Below are 24,202 nucleotides of genomic sequence, written 5' to 3'. Positions count from 1 at the left end.
CTTTCCGCCGGCGCCGCTGCTACTCCGCTCCCGCCGTGTACAGAAGCTGCGTGATGTGCGCGGTAACATCATGCGCAGGGCGCAATGCATCCCTGGGACTGGGAGCTGGAGTCTTCAATGGCTGATACAGTACTGTACAGCATCCCTCAAGCAGGGCGGCGGTGAAGGGGGTTAGCGGGGGTGGAAATGGGGGCATTGAATTTAGTGCACGGACTCAGGTAATGGGAATTTTGATAGGGCTTATTTTCGGGGTAGGGCTTATTTTGGACCAGTTTCCAAAAGCAAGGGTAGGGCTTATTATCGGGGAAACACAGTATTACAGCAATGAGCATCACTGGTATGTGTGCGCCTAAATGGGAATCTATTGTTTGACATCATAATGGACAGAGCACGTCAGTCAGGACACAGAACGAACAATAAAGGGCCCCATACACTAGTACGATTTTACACAATTTCATACATTTCCGATATATCCGTCTGATATATTGTATGAAATTGTGTACAATCGTATGTGTTTTGATCGTATCCAATCTGATGCGCGTCCCCTTGCTGTCGGATAGGATCCCCTAGGTCGTTTGTGCTGCACTAATGATATATCGGAATTGGATGGAATCGGATGAAAAAATAGGATTTTAATACCTAACGGTAAATCCTTTTCTCTTAGTCCGTAGAGGATGCTGGGGATGCTTCAAGAACCAAGGGGTATAGACGGGATCCGCAGGAGACATGGGCACACTTTAAGACTTTGAATGGGTGTGAACTGGCTCCTCCCTCTATGCCCCTCCTCCAGACTCCAGTTTAAGTAACTGTGCCCAGGGAGACGGACATTTCGAGGAAAGAATTTATTTATAACCACTGTGAGTGTCTTACCAGCTCACACCTCAAGCATGCCGCAGAACTTGGCATTCAATAGAACACCAGCCGACTGCATGAAGAATATGCAGCAATACGCTGACATAAAGTGTAACACAACCTGTGTGTGTAAACACAACCAATAACAGCATGACGCATGCCATGGCATGAACCTCATCAGCAACAGGCCGACTGAAACACAACACACCATGTGTGTAAACATACCCAATAACTTCAGATACAGTACGCACTGGGACGGGCGCCCAGCATCCTCTACGGACGAAGAGAAAAGGATTTACCGGTAGGTATTAAAATCCTATTTTCTCATGCGTCCTAGAGGATGCTGGGGATGCTTCAAGAACCATGGGGATTATACCAAAGCTCTAGAACGGATGGGAGAGTGCTTACGACTCTGCAGCACCGAATGACCAAACAAGAGGTCCTCATCAGCCAGGGTATCAAACCTGTAAACTTCGTAAAGGTGTTTGATCCCGGCCAAGTAGTAGCTTGGCCAAGCTGTAATGCCGAGACCCCTCGGCCAGCCGCCCAGGATGAGTCCACCTTTCTAGTAGAATGGGCCTCCACCTATTTCGGTAACGACAATCCTGCCGTAGAAGGAGCCTACTGAATCGTAGTACAGATCCAGCGCGCAATAGTCTGCTTGGAAGCAGTAGCCCCAATCTTGTTGGGAGCCCATAGGACAAACAGAGCCTCTGTTTTCCTAACATGAGCCGTTATGGCAACATAGATTTTCAAAGCTCTGACCACATCGAGAGACTTCGATTCTGCCAAGGTGTCAGTAGTCACTGACACCACAATAGGCTGGTTTACGTGATACCACTTTTGGCAGAAATTGCTGACGAGTTCTCAGCTCCGCTCTATCAGCCTGGAAGATTAAAAAGGGGCTTTTGTGAGACAAAGCCGCCAATTCAGATACCCGCCTTGCGGATGCTAAGTCCAACATCATGACTACTTTCCAAGTAAAAAATTTTAATGCAACCTTACGTAAAGGTTCAAACCAATGAGATTGCAGGAACTGCAACACCACATTAAGATCCCCTGGAGCCATAGGGGGCACAAAGGGAGGTTGGATGTGCAACATGCCTTTCAAGAAGGTCTGTATTTCTGGAAGGGAGGCCAATTCCTTCTGAAACACTGCTGCTCAGCCACCCCTGTATCTCCCGTTATTCTACGGAGCAAGGCAGGCATGTGTGCCTGAGCCAGCCAGGGCTGGTGCAAGGCCTTTCTGCACCCTAGGCAAAGCTTCAGCCTAGCGCCCTCTAACCTGTAAATCCCACCACCTCTCGGAGAGGAGATGCAGATGGCCACTAGGTGGGCTGCGGTGAATACCATCATTATACATATACATAGAAAAGGGACAACCCTCAAGGACATTTAAAGTGATAAAGTATATTGTAAACAAAATCACAAAATTTTGTGACTTTGGGGTTTATTCGGGTTTGTAAGCAGACCAAAAAAGCACACTTATGGGCAAAATGATGCTGCCCTACAGGTGGTGCAGATGTAACATGTGTAGAGAGTCTAGATACTACTATGTGGTACAGCCTGATAGCGGCACTACACCTGTTTAGATCTGCAACAGCAGCCAGCATAGTATTAAAGGAGGAGGCCGCATAGAGATACATCCTTCAGATTTTGCTAGATAAATTCAGCGGTGCCCTCCAGGAGCTAGCGCCCCTAGGCAGCCGCCTAAAGCTACCTAATGGTAGAGCCGGCCCTGGAGCCAGCATTGTATGATCACCGAGCTCTCGGAAACGGATGTCTAATAATGGATTGGGTGTAATATAACTGCACTGATACCGGAGTTTGTATCCTGGTGTTAAAGAGCGATGATACAGTAACAGCAGCACACTACACAGGGCATCTTGAGAGACCAACGACCCTGTACCATCTGTGATCATCAGGAAGTCAGGGTGATATTAACGCAATTGCTACAATCTAATGACACTTTGTAACATTTCAATGAGACACAATCATTCTCTAGTTATGCAGAAACCACACGGGCAGTCACTGCTCTATGGATTGCTTTTTCTAAGCACTAACGGTGACATCTGCTATGTAATGCATATATATTACCCCGATTTACAGCTCCTGGAATGGAGACACAATGCAGCTTTGCAAGCAGTACATAATAGCCACCACAGTTCCAGCCCGATTAGAGAGGAGGTGGGTGGCTCTTAGAAGAGCCTTTGTGTTGATGTGGGTCAGAGAAGGAAGGGAAACTACTTGGCGCTGGTGTACTTGGTGACGGCCTTGGTGCCCTCGGACATGGCGTACTTGGCCAGCTCTCCCGGCAGCAGCAGGCATACGGCGGTCTGGATCTACCGGGAGGTGATGGTGGAGCACTTGTTGTAGTGAGCCAGGCGGGAAGCTTCCCCGGCAATGCGCTCAAAGATGTCATTGACAAAGGAGTTCATGATGCCCATAGCCTTGGAGGAGATGCCGGTGTCAGGGTGCACCTGCTTCAGCACCTTGTAGACGTAAATGGCGTAACTCTCAATCCTGCTCTTCATACGCTTCTTCTCATCCTTCTTCTGGGTCTTGGTTACGGCTTTCTTTGAGCCTTTCTTGGGCACTGGAGCAGGCTTTTCTGGATAAGGCATTTTCACCACTCACTTATTCTTCTACACAACGCAGAAAATCTGTGCGGTACAACACCCGGGTTGGCTCTATTTATAGGCAGCTTATGTACTGTAAATGAAGATTCACCGCTTCTGATAAAACTATAGGGTAGAAGTATCACGTGACACTGGGAGGTATCCCCCCCCCCTCCCCCTCACTACATATTGTGGATTGGTCTGTGGATAAACTTGAGCTGCATTGGTTCATTTGTAAGCAAACCAATCACAGAGCACGCGGTAGATCCTCTCTGAGTGTATATATAGGAGGAGGGCGGTATTACAGATAGTGATGGGAAATCTAGTTCACTTTGGTGATTAGTTCATTATGATCTAGTTCACTCAAAAGATTAGTTCAGAAGATTAGTTCATGTAGTTCATCATTTCACTCACTGACTCTGAGACTGAAAGGAGTGATTAGGTTTAGAACTAGTCTAGACTATTACACATAGAGTAGGTATTTCTAATACTAGCTCATTGTAGGAGTTATAATCTTTTTCAAATGATCAGATATGTTTAAAATGTATTTTTTTTTTATTTTTAAGAAAAGCAATAAGTTATATAGCAACTTTATAGTGACATATGTATCTCTGCAATATTAATCCCATTGTAGGTACTCCTTTTTACTTCATAATATGCAAGTGAAAGACCCAAATTCAGAGTAATGTCATAAGTCACTTTTTTCTGCTTTTAAAATACAATAATTAAAAGAAAAAAAAGTCCCTTTGCCCCAATGTAACAGACCTTAGAGAGAGATAAAGTGGAGATGTTGTAAAGTAACCAATCAGCTTCTGTCATTTATCTTCAACATTATATAAAGTGACAAGCTGATTGGTTGCTAGGGGCAACTGCTCTACTTTATGTCACTTGAAGGTTCATAGTACATATCCTCCTGTGTCTTGTGTGGAGTAATCCTACCCTACAGGATAGCATGCAGCACTCAGCACTGTGTCTTTAGCTGATTGGGAGTCAGAGGCGTAGCTAGGGTTTTCGGAGCCCAGGGCAAAATGAAAAATGGCGCCCCCCAAAAAAACAACAACAACAAACCACACACAAAAAGAAGCATAGGCGCGCGCGTCGGAAAAAAGCGGGCGTGGTCACACACCAGAAGGGGTGTGGCCACGCTCCAGAAGGGGTGTGGCCACTGAAAATGGCCCGCAGTGCCAGTTACATTGCCCCACAGTGCCGGATACATGCCCCACAGTGCCAGATACATTGCCCCACAGTGCCAGATACATGCCCCACTCAGTGCCAGATACATGCCCCACAGTGCCAGTTACATTGCCCCACAGTGCCAGATACATGCCCCACTCAGTGCCAGACACATGCCCCACAGTGCCAGTTACATTGCCCCACAGTGCCAGTTACATTGCCCCACAGTGCCTGATACATGCCCCACAGTGCCAGATACATTGCCCCACAGTGCCAGATACATTGCCCCACAGTGCCAGTTACATTGCCCCACAGTGCCGGATGCATGCCCCACAGTGCCGGATGCATGCCCCACAGTGCCAGATACATTGCCCTACAGTGCCAGATACATTGCCCCACAGTGCCAGTTACATTGCCCCACAGTGCCAGTTACATTGCTCCACAGTGCCAGATACATGCCCCACAGTGCCAGTTACATGCCCCACAGTGCCAGATACATTGCCCCACAGTGCCAGATACATGCCCCACAGTGCCAGATACATGCCCCACAGTGCCAGATACATTGCCCCACAGTGCCAGAAACATTGCCCCACAGTGCCGGATGCATGCCCCACAGTGCCAGATACATTGCCCCACAGTGCCAGATACATTGCCCCACAGTGCCAGTTACATTGCCCCACAGTGCCAGATACATTGCCCCACAGTGCCAGATACATTGCCCCACAGTGCCAGATACATGCCCCACAGTGCCAGATACATGCCCCACAGTGCCAGATACATGCCCCACAGTGCCAGATACATGCCCCACAGTGCCAGATACATTGCATCTTACCGCTGGAACCGTGGAGGAGAAACTGCTCCTGTTGCTGCCGCTGGCTCCATATAGGTCTGGTTGGCGCTGCTGCGGGCGGGCGGCTGCTGCTGGTGAGGGGGCGGGCGGCTGCTGCTGGTGAGGGGGCGGGCGGCTGCTGCTGGTGAGGGGGCGGGCAGCTGTTGTAATTGCCGGCGCCTACCCTCAATCCCCACTGCCCTCCGTAACCCGCAAAAAAATCAAATAAAACAAACTGGTGCGGGGGGACAGTGGCGCCCGCCCTCCAGCCGCAGCCGGGGGAAACCGGGAGAGCTGCGGTGCCGAATCCCAGTCGCACGGGGCGAGCGGGCCGTGCCGGTGGCGCCCCCCTCTGCTGGAGCTGCCACAGCGCCCAGGGCACGTGCCCTGCTCGCCCCGTGCTAGTTACGCCTCTGTTGGGAGTGTAGCTTGTCACCTAATATACTGGGGGAATGAATCATGGCTATATGCAGTTCAGTATCAGCTCCATACAATGCATATGCCTGTGCACAGCAGTGCCACACATGGTAGCTTAGAGGTACTGTACTGACTCGTATGGCTGTATGAGTCATTGAGTCAGTGAGCTGATCAGTGATCTGTAATGAATCACTGAACTACTTGCAAGGAGAGTGACTCATGAGTCGTCAGGACAATGCAGTTCAATCAGCTCCACAGAGTCCAATGACTCCATGAGCACAGCAGTGACCCCTGTGGCAGCTGAGGTAAACTGACTCATGAGTATTCACACACACACACACACACACACACACACACACACACACACACACACACTCCACTTCTATAGAACTACCTAAGTATATGTACTATCATATTTTTTATTATTTTAAGACTGAAGGTTCATCAGACAGACATACATATCCCCCTATGTCTTGTGTAGAGTAATCAGACCCTACAGGATAGCATGCAGCACTCAGAACTGTGTCTTACAGGATAGCATGCAGCACTCAGAACTGTGTCTTTGGCTGATTGGGAGTGACAGTGTACCTTGTGACCACCTAATATGCTAGGTGAATTAATGATAGCTATATGCAGTTCAGTATCAGCTCCATAGCATATGCCTGAGCACAGCAGTGCCACACATGGTAGCTTAGAAGTACTGCACTGACTCGTATGGCTGTATGAGTCATTGAGTCAGTGAACTGATCAGTGAACTGTAATGAATCACTGAACTACTGAAATACTTGCAAGGAGAATGACTCATGAGTTGCCAGGACAATGTAACTCAATCAGCTCCACAGAGTGAGTCCACTCCATGGGGTAAATTTACTAAGATGGGAGTTCTATTTAAGATGGGATGTTGCCCATAGCAACCAATCAGCTTCTACTTCTCATTTATCTAGCACCTTCTAGAAGATAATACCTGGAATCTGATTGGTTGCTATGAGCAACATCCCATCTTAAATAGAATGCCCATCTTAGTAAATTTACCCCCATGTCTGAGCACAGCAGTGACCCCTGTGGCAGCAGAGATGTACTGACTCATGAGTAATGCTTAGTGATAGCTCAATAACAACAGTGCTGCTGCTGCAGCACCTACACAACACCCAGCAGAAGATTTAGCACAGCAGTATGCACAGGAGCCAGTAGTACCAGAAGTAGCAGCAAGTGTTTGGACATCTGGACTAATAGGACAGTGATTGTATCACAGAAAGGTGAGCAGCATGACCACACATGCTCACTCACAGACACACATAGACTTTGGCTAGGCAGTGCAGATTCTATTTTTTTTTTATTAGATCTGTATTGCTGGGCTGTGTTGTACTTTTAACTTTCATTTCACAGCATCAGATTCAGGAAGTGAAAATCCAGTGAAGTGAATGAGACAGTGAGGGGCCTAATGCCGGCTCTATTCTGTGTGTGTCTAACTCCTCCTTCCTGATGAACTAATCTTTGCCAAAGCTGTGAACTGAACGAACTTGTTCACTTTGAAGATTAGTTGATTTTGAAGTAATCATTCATGAACTACCCATCACTAATTACAGACTCACATTTCCTCTCAGTTTGTTAGAAGACACTCAGCTTTCTGAACTGAACATGTCCGGCAGAGGCAAACAAGGCGGCAAGACCCGGGCTAAGGCCAAGACTCGCTCATCCCGTGCCAGTCTCCAGTTCCCAGACGGTCACGTTCACCGTCTGCTGAGGAAAGGAAACTATGCTGAGCGAGTGGGAGCCGGTGCCCCAGTCTATCTTGCCGCGGTGCTGGAGTATCTGACGGCTGAGATCCTGGAGCTCACCGGAAACACCACCCGCGACAACAAGAAGACCTGCAACATCCCCCGCCACCTGCAGCTGGCAGTGTGCAACGACGAAGAGCTCAACAAGCTATTCGGTGGGGTGACCATCGGCCAGGGAGGTGTTCTGCCCAACATCCAGGCCGTGCTACTGCCCAAGAAGGCCGAGAGCCACAAACCAGCCAAGATTAAAGTAATGTGAGGCTTGCAGCTTCCACCACAGAACTGATGTACCTGACACTCAATAAAGGCTCTTTTCAGAGCCACCCACGTCTTCCCAGGAGAGCTGTGTGTACTGCCATTGCTTGTGTTGTAGCGATATCTGACGGGCTAGCTGCGCTTTCATCTCCACATCCCGTCCATACAACCGCTAAAGGTAAAATCGCTCCCTTACCCTTTAGGAGCCCTGGTCTGTTGTGGTGAAATCTAATGATAGTCTGAATATTCCCTTTGCAATAACTGCATGCTGCAAATGAGGCCCCTTCCGCTTATAGGAATGGGAAGCTGATCCGTATAAAATATATAATGAGAGAAACCATATTCTCTCTCCGTGTGACGTAACAAAGCTAGGATGAAAACAGCTGCATTACATAAAATGATTTGATCATTGCGAACAATATCCTCTTCTCCCTGCTGAAGAAAACAATTTTACAAGTGAATCTAGGCGGAACACTAGTAACGATGTACTGTCGGTGAACCAGTCCGTCCAAATATTTAGTAATTTTTGATAGGTAACATCCCTTTATTCACTGTGGGGCTTGCTTATCATTGTATTATAGATTTAAGCTTAATAGATTTGGCCTGCCGTTTGAAGCGGCTATAGATGGAGAGAGGAGGATTCATCCGCATCCTGTTACTCGGACATTGAGGGGTGACTTATGCTGCAGCTCGTTTAGAAAGACTTGGTGGCTCTGAAAAGAGCCTTTGTGTTTGCTGCGTGAATAGGAGTGCCGAGTATCTATGCCCTCTCCCCTCGGATCCTGCGGGCCAGCTGGATGTCTTTGGGCATGATGGTCACCCTCTTGGCGTGGATGGCGCACAGGTTGGGGTTCTTGAACAGCCCCACCAGATAAGCCTCACTCGCCTCTTGTAGGGCCATGACGGCGGAGCTCTGGAAGCGCAGGTCAGTCTTGAAGTCCTGGGCGATCTCACGCACCAGACGCTGGAAGGGCAGCTTGCGGGTCAGCAGTTTAGTGGATTTCTGATATCGACGGATCTCGCGAAGAGCAACAGTTCCAGGATGATAGCGGTGAGGTTTCTTCACGCCGCCGGTAGCTGGGGCGCTCTTCCGGGCAGCTTTCGTTGCCAGCTGCTTGCGGGGAGCTTTCCCTCCTGTAGATTTGCGGGCGGTCTGCTTGGTCCTGGCCATATTTCTACACAGATTTGACTTCTACCAAGTAGAAAAAAAGACTGAATAGCCAACAGCCGGGAACATCTGTATTTATGCACAGAGCTGCTTTTTGATTTGATGAGTTAAACACGTCCTTCATCCTAATTGGTTTAGGTGAAGTTGCTGTAACTTTCAAAAAGCCCGCCAAGAATTTCTGTTTCCTCCTATTGTTTATGCGAAATTTCTAAACGGCCTGGCCGCGAGGTCTTTTCACGGTTTAGCAGCCCCGTCCCCAGTACACATACAGGTATACCACACGGCAGTGAAAGAGGAAACGTAATCACACACAGTGCTGCTGAGTAGCTGCAATGGCCGGGGATAAAAATAAATAAATAAAAAATATTGTGTGTACAGAATATAATCCTTATAAGCCCTAATACCAGGGAAATGATAATATGGGATGGCAGGTAAACTAGCAAACAACAACAGCAAAAGCAGCACGGCTTAGATCAAAACAGCGGCGTATAAAATAAAATAATCATTTGATCATTAAAACATGAATGTTAATTCTAAAGCTGCTCACTTTAATGTAATTTAACAAAGGGGAAAAGGGATTGGTCTTAGGTGGCGCACAAAAAGTTTTTGAATACATAAAATTTAACTTTTATTATGTTATTGTTAAAAGGCCTGTAACTGTGAAATATTAAAAACCAACATACAATGACAAAACAAAATGTGACATTTATTGTTAAAAATACACACTGTTCCCAGAGTGTCGTGTATTGCCAATAAATTAAATTGTTAGGTGCTATGACCTTATCTGGTGCTATTGTGTGTAATACCTATGATTGATAAAATATCAATAAAGTTTATTTGCACACCCTGTATGTGTAGTAATGTGCTTCTTGTATCAGTGGTCTTCTGAACCAAGTTATAAATAAACTGTTGCAGATCTGCCTTAATGGGGGGATTTTCAATCAATATGCAGCTAGTACACTTTAATGTTGTATGGGGACACTAGTACCTGACTAGTGTTACTCTTCCATATATGTCCATCAATTGAGCCAGCATGCATAAGTGAAGGTGATTTCTAGGAGTCTGCTCCTATTCATATGTATCACTCAAGTGCATTTAAATGCTTTTTAGTTATAACTCGTGTCTTTATTAGCACGTTCCTGCTTAGGTGCAATAAGCCCGTACTGAACCACACACTGGTTAATATGCACTTGTGGCTAATTTATAATATGCTGTGGTTAATTAATATTTATCACACTCATACACTCTGGCTACCATGCATCAGATCTATGGGGTTGTTGCAGAGAGCCCACTACATATTCTTTGCAATTATATATGCTGGTAACTTAAATTGAGAGTATTCCCTCAGCAAAAAAAATGCAGTCTGTGTGTGAAATTTAATATAGACACTTGGTTACAGAAGTAACAAGAATGTTTCCAGTGTGTTTTTCAACCCACTAGTCCTCTCATCAAACAGTTACACACTTGTTCTCTGTATACCTTTAAACACTGAATACATTTGGGTGCTATGTGCTGTCTTTATTATTTCCTTTATCTTGTAATGATTATTTGGATCAGCAATAGTTTGCACCTGGGTGTGTTTTCAAGTTTATGTTTGATTTAATTCATCATACACAGCTGTGGATAATTAGAGGTTGAATGTTATATGAGAAGACACACTAATAGTGTACATTGATTATTGATACTTTGTAGCTTTTAGTATCAATCATGTGACTGCCAGCGATTAAGTACTGGGTACAGTCAGTAGGAGGCTCACATCCAGCTAGATAGAGCCACACTATATGGCATATTGTGGGCTTAGGCTGTGGTACTCTAATAAGCTATGCTTCAATTATCTATGTACACATCATGCCTTAAGTTCTATCTATATTCCTCCAACTACTGGGGTGCAAAACTTTCTAAATCTTTAGCTAGGCATAAACACACATTTTCATACACGATTGATTGACACTCTGGTACAGTGTGAACTGCCGACGCGCGTTTCACAGATAGTTTTTTCAGGGCCCTCTTCTCTAGACCAACCACGGTCCTCAAGGCACACTAACAGTGCAGGTTTTAGTGATATCCAGGCTTCAGCACAGCTGACTTAATTAGTAGCTCAGTTATTTTGATGTAACCATCTGTGCTGCAGCCTGGATATTACTAAAACCTGCACTGTTGGTGTGCCTTGAGGACCGTGGTTGGGAATGCCTGCTCTAGACATTCAGCCTTGTGGTCTCGGCGCTTCTTTCGCCTGCTATCCGTCAGTGACGTTCAGTGCTGAACCTGCAGCACCTGCTTTTATCACGGTAGTCCATTTGAAAACGTAAGATAAGTTGAACCATTGCTCCTCGGGTGACTGTGGTCTCTCTTCTTATTCTGCAAGCTTCATCATTTAATTTTATTTCCCAGAACTATTGTGTGCATATATGTCTATCATCCATTTATAGGCCTAAATCATCAGACTTTTATGAAATTTCTTTAAAATAGCATCCAGTTTTTTATTCTGCAATTAGTAATTGCCATGTAAGAATAATTTTTCTTCTTCTTCTTCTTCTCCTCCTCCTTCTCCTCCTCACCTAGCACTATTACAAGAGATCTCTCTAGTTTTCCCCCTATACCTTCCTCTCTATTATTCCTGCATCCCCCTAATGTTTCCTAATATTCCTACTGTTTCCCTCTATTTTTATAAATATTCATAATGATTCCACATGGGAGGAATAGAAGTATTCCTCTTATAGAGCTCCGATGTCCTCTTTAAAAAATGCCAAAGCCTCATACTTTGGCATTTTTAAAAGAGGACTGGTAATGGGAACAGATCACCATTGCCCTCACTCTGACAGACCTATCTTGCATAAATGTACATTCATGTCTGTATGGCTCATTTTATAAACATTTGGGGAAAATGCCACCAACATTCTACACGGCGGGGAGAATCTCAGACAGGCAGGGTTAACCTGTAGCTGACTATGCTGGGTATTTCTCTTTTGTTACAGTAACTAGAGTTCCTAAACAAGAGTGCCAATACGTTGTGGGGCAACCTGCCTGTGCTAGCCACCCGGGTGTACAGGAGCCCACACATCACCTTTATGTCTTTGAAAATGCTGCATCCCCTGCACAGACTGAGTCCCAGATCACCTTCGTTGCATGTAGTGCCAGGGGGAGAGAAAAATGCCCCGATCAGACGTTTTAGCCTCGCAGAAAAGTACAGATGTGTTACATGCTGGGCAGATTCAGCCTGGTGTAAGTAAGCTGACAGGGGCTATTCCTGGGTCTCTTTGCAGCGCCTAGGCTGGCAATGGCCATATAGGCTTAGGGGAGACCTTGGAGTACTGGTGTGGTGCAGAGAGGCGGCACGCTGCTTTTCTCATGCCCAATAAAATACTCTTTGTCTGCGCTAGGGAAACACAATGTGAGGGCAGTTTCCCCTTATACTCAGACAGGGAAGGGTTTACAAGGGCTGCTTATTCCGCCAATGGGAGCACAGAACGCACCAGGCTCAGCAGCCAATTACAGCACAGCAGGCACCGTATATAAAAGACGTCAGACAGCGGCTTGTGTAGTATTATTATTTGTTGGTGAAAAAAGTGACGTTGCGCTAACATGGCAGAAACTGCACCAGCTGTCGCCGATGTCCCGCCGTCAGAGGGCGCAGCCAAAAAGAAGAGGCAGCCGAAGAAAGCTGCAGGGGGAGCCAAGAAAAGCGGCAAGTCTTCCGGGCCCAGCGTCTCCGAGCTGATCCTAAAGGCAGTGGCCGCCTCCAAGGAGCGCAGTGGAGTTTCTCTTGCCGCCCTGAAGAAGGCTCTGGCTGCCGGAGGCTACGATGTGGAGAGGAACAACAGCCGCATCAAAGTGGGGGTGAAAGGATTAGTGACCAAAGGAACTCTCACCCAAGTGAAAGGTACCGGCGCTTCCGGCTCCTTCAAGCTCAATAAGAAGCAGCTGGAGAGCAAGAAGGCCGCCCAGAAATATCTGAAGCCCAAGAAACCAGCGGCAAAGAAAGTGGCCAAATCCCCGAAGAAGCCCAAGAAAGCTCCGAGTGCAGCCAAGAGCCCCAAGAAGGTGAAGAAACCCGCTAAAGCGGCTGCTGCCAAAAGCCCAAAGAAGCCTAAAGCCGTGAAGTCTAAGAAGGTGGCCAAGAGTCCCGCCAAGAAGGCAGCGAAGCCCAAAGCCGCCAAGAGTCCGGCCAAGAAGGCAGCGAAGCCCAAAGCCGCCAAAAGCCCGGCCAAGAAGGCAGCTAAGCCCAAGAAAGCTGCGGCCAAGAAGTGATAAAGGAGCCGCCGCAGCCTCGCTTCCTTGTTATCCCCCCCAAAGGCTCTTTTCAGAGCCACCCACCCTGTCCAGGCAGAGCTGTAGGCGCACGACGTCACCTGTAGAGACATTATTCATGCCAGCAGCACAGCTATTATTCCTACGATCAGACGCTGCTAGATTGGGTTATTTTTTTTATGGTGTTCCAATTTTTTTTTTTTTTTTATGCAGGTCAGCTTTATAATGAGTACAGTAGGTAGATGTATTGCAGACTGTTTGATATTACTTCATTGCAGATCTAAAATTGCAAGATTGTTTGGCGCTGATATATGATTGCACAGGCACATATGTAGCTCAGTATTGGGGTTCTGCTGAACCGCCATATCACTGCAGTAGCATAGCAATGCCCTGCAATGTAATCATCCATTACCGCGTGTAGTGCTAATAGTAGTCCTTTAGTTGGGTCTCTCAGTAAACACATAAGTGGTCTTGTGCTCCCACGATTTAAGTCAAACAGCCATGGCACTGTGCTTTGACCGCGGTGCCGGCAGTGTAACAATGGATTCTCCTAAACGGATACGGCAAATGATTGTGCAACCATTGGATTTACTACTTGCATCAATCCAAGAAATTGATCCACCACTAGCTTAATGTGAGTAAGAAATATTAGGGCCCGGCGTATGCTCTCAGAGAGTTCACAGTGCAACGATACAGGGGGGAGGATATACAGAGATGTTACCGCAGCTCCCTTACAGAAAAGATGGGTGGCCCTGAAAAGGGCCTTTGTGTGCGATGGTATTCAATGCGCCTCAGTGTTCAGCCTCCGAATCCGTACAGTGTGCGTCCCTGGCGCTTCAGAGCATAGACCACATCCATAGCGGTGACAGTCTTCCTCTTGGCGTGCTCGGTGTAAGTGACGGCGTCCCGGATCACGTTCTCCAGAAACACTTTCAGCACCCCGCGGGTCTCCTCATAGATGAGACCAGAGATGCGCTTCACGCCTCCTCTCCGTGCTAGACGGCGGATGGCAGGCTTGGTGATGCCCTGGATGTTATCTCGAAGCACCTTCCTGTGACGCTTAGCGCCTCCTTTCCCGAGCCCCTTTCCGCCTTTGCCTCTGCCTGACATCTTCCCAAATGGATTGCGATCAGTAAGAACAAGCCACGCCGCTCTCAGACTCAGAGGCCCTTTATTAAGAGGGAGGGCGGACCTGATTGAAGACTTTCAGTTCTGTGCCTCTGAGTCATGTCTATCGCCTGCTCTTACCTAACAGCGGTAATTTGCTTCTCATCTCTGCCACAGCGTCCACATGGCAGGTTCTTTCTTAGAACACCCATCTTCTTAAACGTTTTGTGCCCCGATGGTGGAGGGGGGAATCAGAGAGAGAGAGAAAGAGAAAGGTGTCTTATTTACATCACATTTCATTATACAATTATAGTAAAAGGGAGAACGATACTTATAAGCATTTTATGATAACTAGCTATGTTTCATCCCTCTGAAATAATAAATATCATTTTTGATTACGTAATGGGTACATTGTAAGAACAACTCACACACCCTGCTTGGGATAGGAGGATGGATATTCAAAATAGACCAATGAGAACAGAGCAGATATCAGCGGGGAACAAAAACAATAAAATCGCCAGTCCGCAATACAAATCCAAACCTGATAACAATCACGAGGCTGAAGTTAGCTTCTTATTCGGCCAGCTTCTTATTCACTTCTTATTCGGCTCCAGCTTCTTATTCACTTCTTATTCGGCTCCAGCTTCTTATTCAGAAATTATTATATTAAAATAAATTAAATAAGGATAGATCACTAAGTTAACATTGCATAAACTTCAAATAGTGTCCCTTACACAAATTTACATGACATTTTGCTTTAAACAAAAATGATTTGGGCATGAAAATGGTGGTAAAGCGGGCACAGACACCAGATTTCATCATTTTGAATAAGAAGCTGTAGCTGTGCAAGGGTTAAACAGCGTTGGTCAACAGATTTGACACTTGAAACTCACCCAGGGTGGTCACTTACATATCACCCACTTGCAGTTTGTATTGACCAACAAGCATTTGGGCATGAAAATGGTGGTAAAGCGGGCACAGACACCAGATTTCATCATTTTGAATAAGAAGCTGTAGATGCGCAAGGGTTAAACAGCGTTGGTCAACACATTTGACACTTGAAACTTACACAGGGTGGTCACTTACATATCACCCACTTGCAGTTTGTCTTGACCAACAAGCATTTGGGCATGAAAATGGTGGTAAAGCGGGCACAGACACCAGATTCCATCATTTTGAATAAGAAGCTGTAGCTGTGCAAGGGTTAAACAGCGTTGGTCAAAAGATTTTACACTTGAAACTCACACAGGGTGGTCACTTACATATCACCCACTTGCAATTTGCCTTGACCAACAAGCATTTGGGCATGAAAATGGTGGCAAGGCGGGCACAGACACCAGATTTCATCATTTTGAATAAGAAGCTGTAGCTGTGCAAGGGTTAAACAGCGTTGGTCAACAGATTTGACACTTGAAACTTACACAGGGTGGTCACTTACATATCACCCACTTGCAGTTTGTCTTGACCAACAAGCATTTGGGCATGAAAATGGTGGTAAAGCGGGCACAGACACCAGATTTCATCATTTTGAATAAGAAGCTGTAGCTGTGCAAGGGTTAAACAGCGTTGGTCAAAAGATTTGACACTTGAAACTCACACAGGGTGGTCACTTACATATCACCCACTTGCAATTTGCCTTGACCAACAAGCATTTGGGCATGAAAATGGTGGCAAGGCGGGCACAGACACCAGATTTCATCATTTTGAATAAGAAGCTGTAGCTGTGCAAGGGTTAAACAGCATTGGTCAACAGATTTGACACATGAAACTTACACAGGGTGGTCACTTACATATCACCCACTTGCAGTTTGTCTTGACCAACAAGCATTTGGGCATGAAAATGGTGGTAAAGCGGGCACAGACACTAGATTTCATCATTTTGAATAAGAAGCTGTAGCTGTGCAAGGGTTAAACAGCGTTGGTCAACAGATTTGACACTTGAAACTTACACAGGGTGGTCACTTACATATCACTCACTTGCAGTTTGTCTTGACCAACAAGCATTTGGGCATGAAAATGGTGGTAAAGCGGGCACAGACACCAGATTTCATCATTTTGAATAAGAAGCTGTAGCTGTGCAAGGGTTAAACAGCGTTGGTCAAAACATTTGACACTTGAAACTCACACAGGGTGGTCACTTACATATCACCCACTTGCAATTTGCCTTGACCAACAAGCATTTGGGCATGAAAATGGTGGCAAGGCGGGCACAGACACCAGATTTCATCATTTTGAATAAGAAGCTGTAGCTGTGCAAGGGTTAAACAGCGTTGATCAACAGATTTGACACTTGAAACTTACACAGGGTGGTCACTTACATATCACCCACTTGCAGTTTGTCTTGACCAACAAGCATTTGGGCATGAAAATGGTGGTAAAGCGGGCACAGACACCAGTTTTCATCATTTTGAATAAGAAGCTGTAGCTGTGCAAGGGTTAAACAGCGTTGGTCAACAGATTTGACACTTGAAACTCACACAGGGTGGTCACTTACATATCACCCACTTGCAGTTTGTCTTGACCAACAAGCATTTGGGCATGAAAATGGTGCTAAAGCGGGCACAGACACCAGATTTCATCATTTTGAATAAGAAGCTGTAGATGCGCAAGGGTTAAACAGCGTTGGTCAACACATTTGACACTTGAAACTTACACAGGGTGGTCACTTACATATCACCCACTTGCAGTTTGTCTTGACCAACAAGCATTTGGGCATGAAAATGGTGGTAAAGCGGGCACAGACACCAGATTTCATCATTTTGAATAAGAAGCTGTAGCTGTGCAAGGGTTAAACAGCGTTGGTCAAAAGATTTTACACTTGAAACTCACACAGGGTGGTCACTTACATATCACCCACTTGCAATTTGCCTTGACCAACAAGCATTTGGGCATGAAAATGGTGGCAAGGCGGGCACAGACACCAGATTTCATCATTTTGAATAAGAAGCTGTAGCTGTGCAAGGGTTAAACAGCATTGGTCAACAGATTTGACACTTGAAACTTACACAGGGTGGTCACTTACATATCACCCACTTGCAGTTTGTCTTGACCAACAAGCATTTGGGCATGAAAATGGTGGTAAAGCGGGCACAGACACCAGATTTCATCATTTTGAATAAGAAGCTGTAGCTGTGCAAGGGTTAAACAGCGTTGGTCAAAAGATTTGACACTTGAAACTCACACAGGGTGGTCACTTACATATCACCCACTTGCAATTTGCCTTGACCAACAAGCATTTGGGCATGAAAATGGTGGCAAGGCGGGCACAGACACCAGATTTCATCATTTTGAATAAGAAGCTGTAGCTGTGCAAGGGTTAAACAGCATTGGTCAACAGATTTGACACTTGAAACTTACACAGGGTGGTCACTTACATATCACCCACTTGCAGTTTGTCTTGACCAACAAGCATTTGGGCATGAAAATGGTGGTAAAGCGGGCACAGACACCAGTTTTCATCATTTTGAATAAGAAGCTGTAGCTGTGCAAGGGTTAAACAGCGTTGGTCAACAGATTTGACACTTGAAACTCACACAGGGTGGTCACTTACATATCACCCACTTGCAGTTTGTCTTGACCAAAAAGCATTTGGGCATGAAAATGGTGGTAAAGCGGGCACAGACACCAGATTTCATCATTTTGAATAAGAAGCTGTAGATGCGCAAGGGTTAAACAGCGTTGGTCAACACATTTGACACTTGAAACTTACACAGGGTGGTCACTTACATATCACCCACTTGCAGTTTGTCTTGACCAACAAGCATTTGGGCATGAAAATGGTGGTAAAGCGGGCACAGACACCAGATTTCATCATTTTGAATAAGAAGCTGTAGCTGTGCAAGGGTTAAACAGCGTTGGTCAAAAGATTTTACACTTGAAACTCACACAGGGTGGTCACTTACATATCACCCACTTGCAATTTGCCTTGACCAACAAGCATTTGGGCATGAAAATGGTGGCAAGGCGGGCACAGACACCAGATTTCATCATTTTGAATAAGAAGCTGTAGCTGTGCAAGGGTTAAACAGCGTTGGTCAACAGATTTGACACTTGAAACTTACACAGGGTGGTCACTTACATATCACCCACTTGCAGTTTGTCTTGACCAACAAGCATTTGGGCATGAAAATGGTGGTAAAGCGGGCACAGACACCAGATTTCATCATTTTGAATAAGAAGCTGTAGCTGTGCAAGGGTTAAACAGCGTTGGTCAAAAGATTTGACACTTGAAACTCACACAGGGTGGTCACTTGCATATCACCCACTTGCAATTTGCCTTGACCAACAAACATTTGGGCATGAAAATGGTGGCAAGGCGTGCACAGACACCAGATTTCTTAATTTTGAATAAGAAGCTGTAGTTGTGCAAGGGTTAAACAGCGTTGGTCAACAGATTTGACACTTGAAACTTATACAGGGTGGTCACTTACATATCACCCACTTGCAATTTGCCTTGACCAACAAGCATTTGGGCATGAAAATGGTGGTAAAGCGGGCACAGACACCAGATTTCATCATTTTGAATAAGAAGCTGTAGCTGTGCAAGGGTTAAACAGCGTTGGTCAAAAGATTTGACACTTGAAACTCACACAGGGTGGTCACTTACATATCACCCACTTGCAATTTGCCTTGACCAATAGGCATTTGGGCATGAAAATGGTGGTAAAGCGGGCACAGACACCAGATTTCATAATTTTGAATAAGAAGCTGTAGCTGTGCAAGGGTTAAACAGCGTTGGTCACAACATTTGACACTTGAAACTCACGCAGGGTGGTCACTTACATATCACCCACTTGCAATTTGCCTTGACCAACAGGCATTTTGGGCATGAAAATGGTCGTAAAGCGGGCACAGACACCAGATTTCATCATTTTGAATAAGAAGCTGTAGCTGTGCAAGGGTTAAACAGCGTTGGTCAACAGATTTGACACTTGAAACTCACACAGGGTGGTCACTTACATATCACCCACTTGCAATTTGCCTTGACCAACAAGCATTTGGGCATGAAAATGGTGGTAAAGCGGGCACAGACACCAGATTTCATCATTTTGAAAATGAAGCTGTAGCTGTGCAAGGGTTAAACAGCGTTGGTCAAAAGATTTGACACTTGAAACTCACACAGGGTGGTCACTTACATATCACCCACTTGCAATTTGCCTTGACCAACAAGCATTTGGGCATGAAAATGGTGGCAAGGCGGGCACAGACACCAGATTTCATCATTTTGAATAAGAAGCTGTAGTTCTGCAAGGGTTAAACAGCGTTGGTCAACAGATTTGACACTTGAAACTCACACAGGGTGTTCACTTACATATCACTCACTTGCAATTTGCCTTGACCAACAAGCATTTGGGCATGAAAATAGTGGTAAAGCGGGCACAGATACCAGATTTCATCATTTTGAATAAGAAGCTGTAGCTGTGCAAGGGTTAAACAGCGTTGGTCAACAGATTTGACACTTGAAACTTACACAGGGTGGTCACTTACATATCAATCACTTGCAATTTGCCTTGACCAACAAGCATTTGGGCATGAAAATAGTGGTAAAGCGGGCACAGATACCAGATTTCATCATTTTGAATAAGAAGCTGTAGCTGTGCAAGGGTTAAACAGCGTTGGTCAAAAGATTTGACACTTGAAACTCACACAGGGTGGTCACTTACATATCACCCACTTGCAATTTGCCTTGACCAACAAGCATTTGGGCAGGAAAATTGTGGCAAGGCGGGCACAGACACCAGATTTCTTCATTTTGAATAAGAAGCTGTAGTTGTGCAAGGGTTAAACAGCGTTGGTCAACAGATTTGACACTTGAAACTCACACAGGGTGGTCACTTACATATCACCCACTTGCAATTTGCCTTGACCAACAAGCATTTGGGCATGAAAATAGTGGTAAAGCGGGCACAGATACCAGATTTCATCATTTTGAATAAGAAGCTGTAGCTGTGCAAGGGTTAAACAGCATTGGTCAACAGATTTGACACTTGAAACTTACACAGGGTGGTCACTTACATATCACCCACTTGCAATTTGCCTTGACCAACAAGCATTTGGGCATGAAAATGGTGGTAAAGCGGGCACAGACACCAGATTTCATCATTTTGAATAAGAAGCTGTAGCTGTGCAAGGGTTAAACAGCGTTGGTTAAAAGATTTGACACTTGAAACTCACACAGGGTGGTCACTTACATATCACCCACTTACAATTTGCCTTGACCAATAGGCATTTGGGCATGAAAATGGTGGTAAAGCGGGCACAGACACCAGATTTCATCATTTTGAATAAGAAGCTGTAGCTGTGCAAGGGTTAAACAGCGTTGGTCAAAACATTTGACACTTGAAACTCACGCAGGGTGGTCACTTACATATCACCCACTTGCAATTTGCCTTGACCAACAGGCATTTGGGCATGAAAATGGTGGTAAAGCGGGCACAGACACTAGATTTCATCATTTTGAATAAGAAGCTGTAGTTGTGCAAGGGTTAAACAGCGTTGGTCAACAGATTTGACACTTGAAACTCACACAGGGTGGTCACTTACATATCACCCACTTGCAATTTGCCTTGACCAACAAGCATTTGGGCATGAAAATAGTGGTAAAGCGGGCACAGATACCAGATTTCATCATTCTGAATAAGAAGCTGTAGCTGTGCAAGGGTTAAACAGCATTGGTCAACAGATTTGACACTTGAAACTTACACAGGGTGGTCACTTACATATCACCCACTTGCAATTTGCCTTGACCAACAAGCATTTGGGCATGAAAATGGTGGTAAAGCGGGCATAGACACCAGATTTCATCATTTTGAATAAGAAGCTGTAGCTGTGCAAGGGTTAAACAGCGTTGGTCAAAAGATTTGACACTTGAAACTCACACAGGGTGGTCACTTACATATCACCCACTTGCAATTTGCCTTGACCAATAGGCATTTGGGCATGAAAATGGTGGTAAAGCGGGCACAGACACCAGATTTCATCATTTTGAATAAGAAGCTGTAGCTGTGCAAGGGTTAAACAGCGTTGGTCAAAACATTTGACACTTGAAACTCACGCAGGGTGGTCACTTACATATCACCCACTTGCAATTTGCCTTGACCAACAGGCATTTGGGCATGAAAATGGTGGTAAAGCGGGCACAGACACTAGATTTCATCATTTTGAATAAGAAGCTGTAGTTGTGCAAGGGTTAAACAGCGTTGGTCAACAGATTTGACACTTGAAACTTACACAGGGTGGTCACTTACATATCACCCACTTGCAATTTGCCTTGACCAACAAGCATTTGGGCATGAAAATGGTGGCAAGGTGGGCACAGACACCAGATTTCATCATTTTGAATAAGAAGCTGTAGTTCTGCAAGGGTTAATCAGCGTTGGTCAACAGATTTGACACTTGAAACTTACACAGGGTGTTCACTTACATATCACTCACTTGCAATTTGCCTTGACCATCAAGCATTTGGGCATGAAAATAGTGGTAAAGCGGGCACAGATACCAGATTTCATCATTTTGAATAAGAAGCTGTAGCTGTGCAAGGGTTAAACAGCGTTGGTCAAAAGATTTGACACTTGAAACTCACACAGGGTGTTCACTTACATATCACTCACTTGCAATTTGCCTTGACCAACAAGCATTTGGGCATGAAAATGGTGGTAAAGCGGGCACAGACACCAGATTTCATCATTTTGAATAAGAAGCTGTAGCTGTGCAAGGGTTAAACAGCGTTGGTCAAAAGATTTGACACTTGAACCTCACACAGGGTGGTCACTTACATATCACCCACTTGCAGTTTGTCTTGACCAACAAGCATTTGGGCATGACAATGGTGGTAAAGCGGGCACAGACAGCAGATTTCATCATTTTGAATAAGAAGCTGTAGCTGTGCAAGGATTAAACAGCGTTGGTCAAAGATTTGACACTTGAACCTCACACAGGGTGGTCACTTACATATCACCCACTTGCAGTTTGTCTTGACCAACAAGCATTTGGGCATGAAAATGGTGGTAAAGCGGGCACAGACACCAGATTTCATCATTTTGAATAAGAAGCTGTAGTTCTGCATAGTGATGAGCGGGTTCGGTTCCTCGGAATCCAAAGCCCCCCGAACTTCACTCATTTTACACGGTTCCGAGGCAAACTCGAATCCTCCCGCCTTGCTCGGTTAACCCGAGCGCGCCCGAACGTCATCATCCCGCTGTCGGATTCTCGCGAGATTCGTATTCTATATTAGGAGCCGCGCGTCGCCGCCATTTTCACTCGTGCATTGGAGATGAAAGGGAGAGGACGTGGCTGGCGTTCTCTCAGTTTGTTCAGTGTGCTGCAAATATCTGTGCTCAGTGAGCTGCAAATATCTGTGCTCAGTGTGCTGCAAATATCTGTGCTCAGTGTGCTGCAAATATCTACGTTCTCTGCCTGAAAAACGCTCCATATCTGTGCTCAGGGTGCTTTATTGTGGGGACTGGGGACCACCAGTATTATATAGGAGGAGGACAGTGCAGAGTTTTGCTGACCAGTGACCACCAGTATTATACGTTCTCTGCCTGAAAAACGCACCATATCTATGCTCAGTGTGCTGCAAATATCTGTGCTCAGTGTGCTTTATTGTGGGGACTGGGGACCACCAGTATTATATAGGAGGAGGACAGTGCAGAGTTTTGCTGACCAGTGACCAGTGACCACCAGTATTATACGTTCTCTGCCTGAAAAACGCTCCATATCTGTGCTGCATTGTAGTATATAGGAGTACAGTGCATAATTTTGCTGACCACCAGTATATAATAGCAGTACGGTACAGTAGGCCACTGCTCTACCTACCTCTGTGTCGTCAAGTATACTATCCATCCATACCTGTGGTGCAGTTAATTTTTTGTGCGCAGTATATATATAGTAGTAGGACAGTGCATAATTTTGCTGACCACCAGTATATAATATATAGCAGTACGGTACAGTAGGCCACTGCTCTACCTACCTCTGTGTCGTCAAGTATACTAGCCATCCATACCTGTGGTGCATTTAAGTTTTTGTGCGCAGTATATATAGTAGTAGGCCATTGCTATTGATATATTACTGGCATATAATTCCACACATTAAAAAATGGAGAACAAAAATGTGGAGGTTAAAATAGGGAAAGATCAAGATCCACTTCCACCTCGTCATGGCCGAGACGATGAAATGCCATCAACGTCGTCTGCCAAGGCCGATGCCCAATGTCATAGTAGAGAGCATGTAAAATCCAAAAAACAAAAGTTCAGTAAAATTACCCAAAAATCAAAATTAAAAGCGTCTGACGAGAAGCGTAAACTTGCCAATATGCCATTTACGACACGGAGTGGCAAGGAACGGCTATGGCCCTGGCCTATGTTCATGGCTAGTGGTTCAGATTCACATGAGGATGGAAGCACTCATCCTCTCGCTAGAAAACTGCAGTGCCACTTCTAGATGGGCCAGGTGTTTGTGTCGGTCACTTGTGTCGCTTAGCTTAGTCACACAGCGACCTTGGTGCACCTCTTTTTTTCTTTGCATCATGTGCTGTTTGGGGACTATTTTTTTGAAGTGCCATCCTGTCTGACACATCAGTGCCACTCCTAGATGGGCCAGGTGTTTGTGTCGGCCACTTGGGTCGCTTATCTTAGTCACACAGCTACCTCATTGTGCCTCTTTTTTTCTTTGCATCATGTGCTGTTTGGGGACTATTTTTTGAAGTGCCATCCTGTCTGACACTGCAGTGCCACTCCTAGATGGGCCAGGTGTTTGT

The 24,202-nt window shown here is 45.5% G+C and overlaps 4 protein-coding genes across 4 annotated transcripts; 2 read left to right on the top strand and 2 right to left on the bottom strand.

Annotated features, from left to right (window-relative positions):
- Positions 1-7,527: 7,527 nt before the first annotated feature.
- Positions 7,528-7,926, top strand: LOC134934325 (histone H2A type 1-like). Its single transcript, XM_063929784.1, has one exon. It carries the CDS (start codon positions 7,528-7,530, stop codon positions 7,924-7,926), a length of 399 nt encoding a protein of 132 aa, XP_063785854.1.
- A 756-nt stretch (positions 7,927-8,682) lies between these two features.
- On the bottom strand, positions 8,683-9,093 carry LOC134934324 (histone H3-like). The gene has a single exon (XM_063929783.1). The coding sequence runs from the start codon at positions 9,091-9,093 to the stop codon at positions 8,683-8,685; it is 411 nt and encodes a 136-aa protein (XP_063785853.1).
- A 3,569-nt stretch (positions 9,094-12,662) lies between these two features.
- On the top strand, positions 12,663-13,370 carry LOC134934836 (histone H1B-like). The gene has a single exon (XM_063930184.1). It carries the CDS (start codon positions 12,673-12,675, stop codon positions 13,336-13,338), a length of 666 nt encoding a protein of 221 aa, XP_063786254.1. The 5' UTR covers positions 12,663-12,672; the 3' UTR covers positions 13,339-13,370.
- A 766-nt stretch (positions 13,371-14,136) lies between these two features.
- On the bottom strand, positions 14,137-14,448 carry LOC134934323 (histone H4). Its single transcript, XM_063929782.1, has one exon. It carries the CDS (start codon positions 14,446-14,448, stop codon positions 14,137-14,139), a length of 312 nt encoding a protein of 103 aa, XP_063785852.1.
- Between the last annotated feature and the right edge of the window lie 9,754 nt (positions 14,449-24,202).

This window comes from Pseudophryne corroboree, chromosome 6, assembly GCF_028390025.1.
Source record: "Pseudophryne corroboree isolate aPseCor3 chromosome 6, aPseCor3.hap2, whole genome shotgun sequence".
Taxonomy (NCBI): Eukaryota; Metazoa; Chordata; class Amphibia; order Anura; family Myobatrachidae; genus Pseudophryne; species Pseudophryne corroboree.
This window is presented reverse-complemented; position numbering and strand designations above follow the sequence as displayed.

Coding starts and splice junctions, on each gene's coding strand:
- LOC134934325 (XM_063929784.1), top strand. CDS start 7,528: ATGTCCGGCAGAGGCAAACAAGGCGGCAAGACCCGGGCTAAGGCCAAG.
- LOC134934324 (XM_063929783.1), bottom strand. CDS start 9,093: ATGGCCAGGACCAAGCAGACCGCCCGCAAATCTACAGGAGGGAAAGCT.
- LOC134934836 (XM_063930184.1), top strand. CDS start 12,673: ATGGCAGAAACTGCACCAGCTGTCGCCGATGTCCCGCCGTCAGAGGGC.
- LOC134934323 (XM_063929782.1), bottom strand. CDS start 14,448: ATGTCAGGCAGAGGCAAAGGCGGAAAGGGGCTCGGGAAAGGAGGCGCT.